Here is a 12,573-nt window from a genome sequence, read left to right on the forward strand (position 1 = left end):
TGGCATGTTTCAGCATTGGCAAGAAACAAATCGTTACTGATTTGTGCATGTGTGAGAAACAAACATACTTGCACTCTGTCAATATAGCAGTCCTTCATTGCAAAATACTCATTATACTTGTTATTTTGGAATGAAATTAAAAATTTAAAAGTATTTAATTTACTATAGTTTACAATTTTGTTAGCAATTTATTGAAAAAGTAACATACATACTGGAAAATTTATTTTTTAGAGACTCTTTCTTGTAACCATAGTTTAAAAATTTCTGCTAATTATGCTTCAAACACAATCTCACCGCTAACTTGGTATCTGAACATGATCCCTGCTAAATAGATTTAAGGTGATGGTGAGCTGTATCTCTGTGCTTTGTCCTTTCATTGATCTCTGCAGTATAGCTGCTGACATTTTATCACCAAATGGGTTTCTTTTCCAACATATAATTCCACATAATATCCATTTTCACAAATTGTAAAAAAAGCTAGTTTCCTTTTCAGTTGATAGTAGATTGAAAACAGTAAGCATGATAAGTATTTTAAATGAAAAACCATTATAATTTAAAAGCAAAAACTTTCATTAGCCACAGAAATGTAAACTATGAGTATGCATGCCCACCCCCAAAAAAACATTATGTTTTAAAATTAAACAACATAGAAGAAATACACAGATTGGTAATCATTGAAAAATTGCTATATTTTAAAAACAAAAATTTTTACTTGTTGAAGGAATGGGAACTACGACCATGAACGAAAAATCATTAGATTTTTAAATGTGCATACACATGCATAAAATGGTAACCATACATTTTTGTTTCTCCTTAATGCAGAAACGAGACAAATCAACATTCTCATCAAAGCTGCTGCAGAAGACAAGAACTTGTAAACTCTAATAAACCACTGTTTTTTTTAAAACTTTTCTTTGTATTTTCTACCCAATTGTTATCTTTAAGTTACTCATATGCAATTATTTGTATTATAATTACGTTGCATTCTGTATACTAGTAAGGGGTCAATGAAGAAAATCATTCTTTTAAAAAAGGTTAACACACGGAAAAGGTTGGGCATGCCTGTTAAACACAAACAAATATTAACACAAAAATGGCTTCTCATAAATTATTCTAAAATCAAAACACTTTAACCACAGAAATGTGAAATGCAAATTCCACATAATTTATATTGCAGGAAAAAGTGTTTTCACCTGAATTCACTTTCAAATTGGCCAAATTTTACAATATCACCATCTTCAAGGTCAACTTCTGTTGTTAATCTGGCACCATTTTTAAAAGTTCCATACTTTGATCCTTCATCTCTCAAAAACAAGGAAGGTTTCTTTGTGGGATCCTTCTATTAAAAAAGGGGGGATATTAAATAGTGTGCAGTATATTATGTTAGCTGTAACAACAAAAAGTTAATCTATTTTAAGTACAAAATTGTACTTCCATCAGAATATGATCGAATATTTACATCTGTCACTAACTTTCTGAGAAATTTAAAGAATAATTTTAATTGTACAAATAATTATACATATTAAAATAGAACACTAAAAACCGATAATTTGCTGTATATCTACATTATTATCTGATACTCGCAAACTTTTACAGTGAAGTTTTGATACTTTTATACAATTAAAATAAAATTTCCACAATAGTTATATGTCAGAGAATACAGTACAAAGTCCATAATCTGGACTCATCGGGACTTCAGCGATTCCGGATTAAGAGATTTTCTGAATTATAGATCATCAATTTAAATCTGGTAAGATGACATGCAGAAATTATACAATTAAAAATATGAAATCGTAATTTATGAAATAAAGAACAATTATGATTTAAAGAGTATCAAAATTTACAAAAAAAAAAGCTTAAGATTTATTTGCTTACTTTATTAAACATTTCTTTCAATGTAAGCTATTTAAGAAGCTTCCACAAAAAATTCAAAAAGTTCCTTTTTCTTGTGTCATATATAGTGGACTTTGCAATGCAATACTTCCTGCATAATTTTGAGACAGATAGGCCCTTATTCAATTTTTGCAGCAATTCCACTGTGATAAGGTTACATAAAAGAAGAAGAGACTGAAGATTTATATGGACAAGGATGTCTCGTGAGAATAAGCTGAAAATTATTATTTTTTAACTTACAAATACGTTTTCAATAGTTATTAAAATAATCTTTATTAAAATTAAATCGTTGGCAATGTTAAAAACGCAAGCTCGAGAGCCACGAATTGCTCTCGCACGTAAAATGTATAGAATTTGATTTTTGGTGATAGATAGGTTTTTCTCTGCAGAATTGTATGTAGCCATTTTTTTTTAGCATTCAATAAATTTTATTATGCTGTGTTTTGTTTTCAACCTGATGTCACAACCCAGGGTTAGCATAGCGGTTTCGGCCACTACACCACACCACTTCTTGTTTAACCTTTTGAGGCTGGGGCTTTGGTAGCAGTAAAAGCTACCAAAGGATGGGGAATCTTGAACCAAATGCTTTCCCCCCTTTAAGAAATCACCTCCTATTTGCAACAAAGATTCTTGTGTGTAGTTTAATGGATTCTCAGAGGGATGCATCTATGTCGCAAAAGGAAGACCTTTGAAAGAGATAAGTGGTTAAAACCTTAGGGACGTCAAATTTGACATTTCACCCACTTTTCAGCCTGGAAAATGGGGGGAAAAGACATGGCCACTAAAGTGGACAACCCCGTCTTTTCAAAGAGAGGACTCTATGGCTACCTATAATGGCCATCCCGTCTTCAAAAGGCTAATGGACATCGAAACATGCTTTCGCTTTGTAGATCCTTTGGTAGCTCCAGAATTGGAAACGCTTTTTGACATAATCGAAAGTTCAAGCTTAATTTTTATAAAATTGTTCTAACAGTCAGCAAAAAATAATAAACCGGATCAAATTAGAAGATTAAGGAACAGCACAATCTGCAACAATAACTGAGATAATTAGATAATTTTAGCCTAGCTTATACTGTCCATTATACAATAAACGCACATGCGTAAAGGCATTATGCGTTTACGCATGCGCATAAAGTTTGTAGCTTTGAGGTCCGGATTATAGGTCATTCCGGATTATGGACGTCCAAATTACAGACTTTGTACTGTATTGTAAAAATGATAAAAATTGAGTCAAATCATTGTCATTGCAGCAGTGAAATCACTAATAGATATATAAATACATATTACACTAAAATATTGTGTTACTCTAAATGCAGCAGAGTTCTAAATCTATTTGATTTTACAAATGCTTGAAAAGTTTCTCTTTTTTACATGAAAAACAGAACACTCTGTACCACATATAAAACATTTTGCACAGAGTGTTTAAAAAATGTTTTATATATAAAACATTGGCATGCTTCTCTTCTGTTTGCACTCTGTACCATTTTGTCATACTATTAGATTATTAGTAGTCAATGTAATTGCAATCACCTTCACACTTATTCTCTATATATTGCACATACAAATCAGTATCATAATTGCAATAGCCTAGTACAAAGCCCTTCTGTCTATAAGCCATTTATAATGTAGCTACCCAAACACAAAATAAAAGCAGAATTAAATAAAGGTTAACAACTGAAAGAATCAAAATAGTTAACAATTTATATCTTAAAATTACAGTTTTGCATATGAGAGATATTTCCAAAGTTCTAGGAAATGTATATTTTTTTTTTTTATTATTTCATAAATTTTTATGAACATTACAATGTAGTTTTTCAACATAATCTCAATTTAATTGAACATAGTTATCCCAACAAAAAACTAATTTTTTTAAACCTTTTTAAAGAACTTTTTATTTATCTCCTCAATCCACTTATTTAGGGCACGGTTAAATTCTTAGACTGAATACCTCATAAAAGGCCACCACACCCATTCAAACATGGGAACAGAATAAATACTCTTTGTTGATGTTGAACATTTTCTGAAGTTTTCACACCCTTTTTTCACAGAAAGAAAGTGATTGCTCTTCACATGTTCCATAGCTGCAAAAATGCACCTGCATTAGTCAAACAACAGAATTGGACTAAACAATATTGCACAGGATAGTTGCATAAATATGTCAAGACTTATCTGGCCAATAGTAGATGGTAAAAAATGCGCTGCCAAGAATAGATTGCCTGCAAGTTCTAGGAATCGAGCTCTAGTTCAATTCCTAATTAAATTTTGCTTATACTTTAATAGATACTATTCTGTTAATGGGCAGCAACCAAAATATGCCTAATCATACTAGAAAATTTTGCATGCAAGATTTTGACTCATTGCTGTTTTTGTACAAAAGAATGAAGATGGCCTTTATAACTAAGCAATTGCCAAATGAGAAAAAGTATGCTATTAAACTCTTCCACCAAAATAGGGCTGCAGTCTACAATCATAATTTGTGTAAGATAAATTTTTTTAGCAATTCCTGAATAATTTTACTACTATATAATAAAAGTTAAAAATTGTTTCCCTCCTCAGAGAAAAATAAATAGGCTTTGAAAAATTTAAAAGCTAATGTAAATGTTAGTAATTTAAAATACAGAAATGGATCTAAATAAGCCAATTCATGAAAATTTGCCCTGTTTTCATCAAAAGTGACAGAGTTAGATCAGAGGGTGCATCATTAAATAGTTAGTTCCCTTCAGCTTCTATTACTCCCCCCCCGGTGACTTAGTTTCCTCTTCAGTTCTTTTTTTCTTTTTACAGAATTCCCACCCCCCATTAACTTAATTTTGATATCTTGATTTTTGGAATCTTAAATTTTTTATAAGTTGTATGCTGACAGAAAAAAATGATAATTTTAATGGCACAATGTCTGAAGAATACGAGGACTGAACAGAAACTTACTTCCAACCAAATCTCATAACACTTTTTCATTCCTTCTGCCATGTGTAGCTGGATATATAGATCTGATGAAAGAAACCTTCTTAGTGTTAATTAATACTGCCTGTTTCTATACCAGTGCAAATGAATCCCAATGTAATTATGTTTACTACTGAATGCAGATATTATTGTTTTTTCATTTTATAGAAATTCAAAATAGTCCTAGTAGTGATCCATCAGACAAACATTTTGTTGGTGAACACTGAGTTTTATGATGGTTTCATACATGAATCTTTTGACATCCATTTTTTATTGCATATCAATATGCAGTTCATAAATGCTTTTATTTTCTGATGAAGTAAGAAGATAAACAAATAACTAGTCAGACAGCTTCCATGTCTTTTCAAACCTATATAGATGGTTTCATTTTTCATATTAAACTGCTTTATGAGTTCTTGAAGCTCAACACAATCCTTAATTTTTGCCTGATCCCAGCCTTCTGATCTGTCAGAGCTAAAAGAACGTCATCACGAATATCATCTTCAGTTGTAAAATCACTTTCAAGTATCATTTTCAAATGATACAAATAGCTTCAATCTCTTTTTCCAGTAGCCTTTGAACTACTGCTGCCCAGTTTGAAAGTTTGAATTTGTAAAGTAAACAAGTTGAAATAAGAAACTTAAACACAGATAATTTTTTTTAAATATATAAATGATTATTTTTTCAAATGTCATATACAGGTAAATTCTCACTTAAGTAAGCATTTCTTCAGCTTGCACAACTACACTTAATTTATATTATACACAGGTGTAATATGACAAAGGCAAAGAGCATGGACAGTATATACTTTCTTAATCACTAAGTAACACTGCATTACTGTAAAACAACATTTCACACAATAGTACGTGTAAGTAAATCATACTTAATTAATTGTAACTAATTAGTGAAAATTAGTTGCATTTTCTTCTTTTCAAAATATTACACTTATATTGTGAAGCAATGAGATCCAAGAGTCTCACATCTCTGCTTTATCACTAAGAACTTCTCAAGATTTCTGGAATTTTAAGTATTTGCAGTTTGCAGACAATAGAATAACAAATATCATGAATTAAAGATGTAAACATTTCAGTGCATCTCTGAATATTAAGACTGGCGAAGTTAAATTGCAAAATACAACACATACAGAAGAGTGACAAAGCATTTTGACATTTAGGCAGTGCTATTGCTATAAAAATGCCTCAACATTTTTTTCACTTCGAGCAAAAAGAGGGAATAAAGATTTTTATGATTGTAAATTAATATTTTCTATATATATAATTAAAAAATTTTTTTGTTTCTTTTTCAGCAGAGACCATGGCCAAATTATTACACTGATACTGAAAATTATCTTTACCTCATAGAAACATTAGGCATTTGGAAGCAGGAGAGATGAAAAATGAGCAATGCCCTCGTCGGAATTGAACCACGGACCTCTCAAATACGAACCGAGTGTGCTGACCACTACAATACAAAGGCATGCTAAGAAGGTGGGAGGAATACCTTACAACATCATTGATATTTTATGAAATAACCAATGAATTTCATATCTTTTTTAATACATGAGCAAAAGCCAAATCTTATCATTATTTCAATCCAATTCAAAAGTTCTGAGATGCAAATAACAGCATGGCATTATTTAAAAACAAAGCATGTGCTTTGCATGAAACGTACTTCTCTAATTTTTACAGTTCAGGTTTGAGCTCAGCTCTTACTGAGACAAAACAGTTTTTTATGGTGCCCGTTTAACGGTTTTTTAAGTATAATTTGGAAAAATTTTTAATCAAGAGAAATATCTGACATTTAAAAATAAGGTTGAGAATAATTATGCAAGAGACAAGATGAATGAATTTCTCAAGATAGCCTCTGTCTTTAGGAACATATTAAAAACTCTGAAACTGTTATTAGAATGGAAAACAATTCAATAACTACATTTTAATTTCATAACTGCACTCATCACAGCAATATCTCGACTGCTAGCAGTTGAAGTCAGAGCTTTCAGTTACCATTAGAATTTTAATAATGCAGTAAATTGTATATGAAAGACTTCATAAAAATGAGCTTTACACCAGAAAGCTAGTGGTTTATGCTTCAAAATTTCACCACAAAAATATTGCACCTAAAGTGGAGAACACGACAGCTATTTGGCTGTGTCGTCTTTAATTATAAGGTTAGGTTTAACAGCTGATTCTATATGTATTTACACATAAAAGAATACAGTCAAAAGTCGTTAATTCGGAAACCCATAATCCGGAATGATCTATAATTCGGACCTCAAAGCTACAAACTTTCTGCGCATGCATCGCGTTGACGCATGCACATCGGCGTTTACGCATGCGTGTAAGACCTTTACGGCAGCGAATATGAGTGTGCGCATGTGCATAATACGTTTACGCATGCGCGTTTAATGTATAACGGATGGTATAAGCTATACTAAAATTATCTAATTCAGTTAATGTTGCAGATTGTGTTGTTCCTTAATCTTTGAATTGGATCCGGCTTATTATTTTTTGCAGACTGTTAGAGCAATTTTATAAAAGTAAGCTTGAACTTTCAATTACGTCAAATAGAATTTCCGATATATATTTACTAATATGTAAAGGATCTGCAAAGCGAAAATATGTTAATAAGTCCATTAAACAAAAAGTGGAATTGCTGCAAAAAATGGATAAAGGCATATCCTTTGTTTTTCTAACCATTCCGAAATCTGTTATATCAATTTCACGCTGCTCTGCGGCGGTGGGGACGCTGCGGCGCGCAATGAATTGGAAGTTGATCTGTCAGCACTATCCAGTAGATATTTTTATTTTATTTGGCTTATAATTCCTTACTAAATGCAGTATTTCATCTCAATGTACTCCATCTTTGATATGATTTAAATCAACTTCCTCATCATTATAATTCACTTCCGATTATGAAGAAAGTGACACAGAGGTTATTGAAAACGAAAAAATTTCGATTGACAAATTAGTCGGTATTCTCGACACAGCAATTATAGAAATTATGTCTGTTTATAGAATTAAAGAGAAAGTATTATCACATAAAACGAAGCAACTTAAACAACTTACCTTGAAAGAAATGTTTAATAAAGTAAACAAATAAATATTAAGCTTTTTTGTAAATTTTGACACCCTTTAGATCATAATTGTTCTTTATTTCATAAATTAAGGTTTCATATTTTTAATTTTTTAATTTCTGCATGCCACCTTACCAGCTTTAAACTGATGATCTATAATGTGGAAAAATTGATAATCCGGAATCGCCGAAGTCCTGACGAGTCCGGATTAACGACTTTTGACTGTATTAAATATTCCGATCAATTTTAAAGAGTATTAGTAAGATCATTATTGAGTTCTTATGGAATAGTTATTTTACATAATCTAACTTAGATAAAAAAATTATACTGCAATTTGCATAAAGGGAAGATCCTATTTCTAATTAACAATAAAGGGTCTACATTTACTTTCGCACTTTTTAACAGTTTTGTTGTCAAAGTGATTTTTATGTATTTTTCATAATACAGTTTTGAGTTGTATGTATTTTGTATTGATGCATTATGATGCTATGCAGCATCTGAAATAATTTTTTCAACTTTATTTAATGTTTTTTTTTTTTTTTTTTTTTTTAATCTTCATTTTCCTTTTTACTTTTTAAAATTTATAATTTTGTTATTTAAAAGTACTCAAATTAGATATCATAGCCATTTCATAGTAATCAATAAAAAATTCATAAAAACTATATTATTATTACTTTATTGAAGATCAATAACAGAAAGATTTCAGTCATAACAGATAAATTGATGAGACATTTTTAAAGCCTAAATTAGCATCTCATATGAATTTGACAAAATATTGAATCCAGCAATACTGACAAAATAGTGAGCAAGAGGGGGAAGGGAAGCAGCATACAATATGCAGATTGTTAGTTCAATACATAAATTTTATACATTCTGTAACTACTTAAAAACTAAAATTTAAATAACAGAACAATTCTCAAGCACTGATAAAGCCCTTAAGGGGGAAAAGATAGGGCTCTAGTGTAGAATTGGGTGCCTCTTCGATTAGTGACAAATTTTGTTCAGTTTTGGCGATGAAAGCCTATTTCTGGTTACCATGATAGTTTTAACTTTGTTTTAGCTTCTTGAATTTTTTTAACCTTTTAACTGTCAAGTTATTTTGATGATTTGGGTGCATAAATTGTCAATTTTTTTTATTTCAAACATAAAATGTTTGCCTTGCAGTCAAAAAATAAAAAAAAATGCCTCGCACTTTGAACTTTAACCTCTATACTTTGAAACCTTCAGTAAAATGCTGCCATCTGTTGAACTGAAGCCGAAATAAACTTCTCACAATATATATTCGAGTATAACAATATGATGCACTCAAAAAAAATTAGCCTGAGTAATATTCGGCATTAATATGACATTTTGGAATACCAGCGCTGTGATCGAGATTATTTCGGGCATGACAGTTAAAAGGTTAAGTGAAAATACGATCGATGTGTACATGAACAAAGTTAAAGACCGTGCACGATGCCTAGATTGTGCAATTCTCTGATTTTTTTTTTTTTTTTTTAAGTGAAAATATATCGATGTGTACACGGACACCAAGCAATTCTTTGACTCACATAAGCTTGGTTTTGTGTAGTGGCCATCTAGAAATTGTGCCTTCATGGCACCATTCTTAGCATCAAAAAATAATCGCCAAAAAACAAGGGGCACCCAATTGTAAACTTTTAACAAAGACAATATTTACCAGGTTTTCTTCTGGGTGTTTAACATATAACACAGCATGCTTACGACTAACAGAAGGATCACTTGCAAGTAGCAGCGTTGCATCTTTCCGACCAACAACACAATCCTCACCAACAAAAATATGATACTCTACATGTTCTGAAATTAATTATAACAAATATGGTAATTAAATTTAAAGGCATAAAAGAATTAATAAAAAAAGCATAATCAGTTGCATAAACTGAAATATTCAAACCATGTAAAACAAAATAAAAATAATTACTATTTGTCATTCAAAATAAAAATTTGGCTAATCTTTGGAATATAGGTAGCTTGGCGACATTTTGGTAAGGCGACAAAGGTTACTAGCTAGGACTTTAGCAGTGTACATGGATAAAGTCAAGAGTGTGCGCAATGCCAATTTTGTGCAATTCTGGGATTTTTTTTTAAGTGAAAATAGGTCGACGTGTACATGGATACCGTGTATGTACAATTATTAAAACCCCGGCAAGCAGTGAGCGATTCTGCTTCTCCCAATTTCGCACCTGATCTTTGTTATGATGAAGCACTTTTGTTCCATAAAAGTTCTAGCATTCGGCTAACAGATTGTTGGAAAAAAATGTTGAGGGGGGGGAAGTGCCTTTACTTCGTGAAAACAAAATGGCATCCAAAACAAAACTAGTAGGTTGCTGTAGCAGGGTTGGTCGCCAAATTTTCGCCAAAAAATCGCCAAGTTACCATGATCCAAAGATTAACCAAAAATTTAATGGGTCTATTTATTATTCTTTTCAATTTGGTAATTCAAAAATTACCAAAAATAATAATAATAAATGGATCAAATGTTATAAAATCAAATGTTAGAAAGTTACATGTTTTATCTATTCTCTAGAAAGATATATGCATCAGCTTGATATTTTTAGTGAACAAACATTATCTGATTATCATTTACATGAATTCAAGTGGAGATGTCGGATACTGCCAAATGGTCACCAAATGAATTACACATGCGGCTCTTATTGCATGTGTTGTTAGTGTTCTTGTTCCCAAAATTAATAAAATTTTTGTACATTTCATAATTAAAGTCCAATAAAGAGAGTTTCAAGTGTGTCATTTTATTTTAATTCTTTATTTATCAAAATAATTAACCTCCGAGATCTATTTTTTTATGCTTAGAGAAAACTTTTTATCTTTAGGTTGTCCTATTACAGTAAAAGCCCTAAAATTATTAAATATTACACTTAATAATATTAACCATTCTGGAACTATTCCGTTTTGAGAACAGTAAAAAAACTGCAGCAAAAATGCATGTGCAAAAGCGCCAAATCTAGTGTACACGCCGATTTCAAATTGCGTAAGTTTAGATAGTTCTATATTTCTTAAGACACCATTGAAATACTATTTTAATTTTTAAATCCTTTTTTGATAACGCTGTGGATTTAACAATTTTGGAATTGCCTAGTGACGAAAAGTCTGCAATAGAATTTTTTCAAAGAAAAGGCATCATTCATTATAGAAAATTATGTTTGAACAACCAACAAGATGAAATAATGCTTTAGTTATAACTCGGTAGCTACTCAGTTATGTTTAGCCTTTTTTTATATAAATTATAATAATGATCTGACATAGTTATTTACTCTTATGCTCCTATTCAGTTATGTTTATCCTTTTTCATATAAATTATATTAATAAAAAGGTATTATATGAAATTAACCTTTTATCTAAATTAAAACAATAATCTTCGATAGTTGTTTACTATTATATATCCATTCTTGGGGTATAGTAGACTTTAAGGTACCCCTTGTATTATGGTGAAGTTGTTGTTTGATTTATCGCCAAGTTGTTGTTTCATTTATGGTAGCCTAAGTAGTTGAATATTATGGAAACCCTATTGTGACATAATTCGGTGCATGATTTTGGGAAATTTTGAATCATGGAATGTTTTGTAAGCGCTTTTGTGGTGTGTGTTGGTTTAATTCTTTAGACGGTAGAATGGGAGAATTATTTGATTAATTTGAAGTTTCTGTACAATTTGGAGCGAAAGGAAAAAAGAGCTTTAATTGACTGGTCTGTAAATGAAGGTTTACTTAGTAGCCATTATAAGTGTCCTGTATGTAGGAAGGATATGCGTCTAGTCGAGCATAAAAACCGTTTAGATGGATTTGAATGGGTTTGTAGGAAGAAAGGTTCAGATGGTCACTATGTGAAGCGTTCGATCAGAAAGAGTACCTGGTTTGAAAAAAGTCATTTGAGTATGATTGATATTTTGATTTTTACGTGGCTCTGGGTGTACGAAGCGAACTCAAAAATCATGGTAAGTGAATATTTGTTTTTGGTAGTGCTTAAATGTATAACATGTTTTTCATTTTTTATGTTATTTTATTGTTTGGTTTAAAATGTATTTTATTGAGATTATGTATTTTTGGTTGCCTATATTGTAGAATTTGGAGCTCCTTTGACTTTTTAAGTGAAAATATATCGATGTGTATGCGGACAAAGTAAAGGGAGTGCGCAATGCAAGTTTGTGAAATTCTGGGATTTTTTTTTAAGTGAAAATAGGTCGATGTGTACATGGATAAAGTTAAAAGAGTGCGCAATGCCATTTTTGTGCAATTTGGGGATATTTTTTTTAAGTGAAAATATGTCGACGTGTACATGGATAAAGTCAAAGGAGAGCACAATGCCATTTTTGTGCAATTTGGGGGGTTTTCTTTAAGTGAAAATAAGTCAATGTGTACATGGATACCGATTTTGTACAATTGTTTGTCTTGTTATTTTGGCTTTGTGTAGCGGCAATTTTTGGCGCAAAAATCTCCACTTCGCAAGCCAAAATAACGAGTCAAAGAATTGCACAAAATCGGTATTTATGTACCGCCAAAAATCGCCAAACGGGGACCCTAAACTATACTTTTACCCCTTTCTTGTGTTAGGGTTGCTGCAATTATTTTTGGCAGTACTGGCATCAACGATAGTTTGCCGATTTTTTAGGGTCCTCAAAACGGAATAGTACCATA

General features: G+C 31.2%; 1 protein-coding gene across 5 annotated transcripts in view; it reads right to left on the minus strand.

The window, feature by feature from the left end:
* Positions 1–12,573, minus strand: part of nbs (nibrin) — a 92,715-nt gene that overhangs the window by 64,625 nt on the left and 15,517 nt on the right. For 2 of the 5 annotated variants that reach the window (XM_085819821.1, XM_085819823.1), the window contains exons 2-3: positions 9,585–9,721; positions 1,194–1,339 (exon numbers count right to left, since the gene is read on the minus strand). In XM_085819821.1, coding sequence (XP_085675947.1) covers positions 1,194–1,339; positions 9,585–9,721 — 283 coding nt within the window. Of the gene's footprint in view, positions 1–1,193; positions 1,340–9,584; positions 9,724–12,573 lie in introns of those variants that run through there. The other 3 variants (XM_085819822.1, XM_085819826.1, XM_085819825.1) reach the window with 3 other exon arrangements.

This window comes from Stegodyphus dumicola, chromosome 7 (genome assembly GCF_044657685.1).
Source record: "Stegodyphus dumicola isolate Sdum_Otavi_A_Nest chromosome 7, ASM4465768v1".
NCBI classification, from domain to species: domain Eukaryota; kingdom Metazoa; phylum Arthropoda; class Arachnida; order Araneae; family Eresidae; genus Stegodyphus; species Stegodyphus dumicola.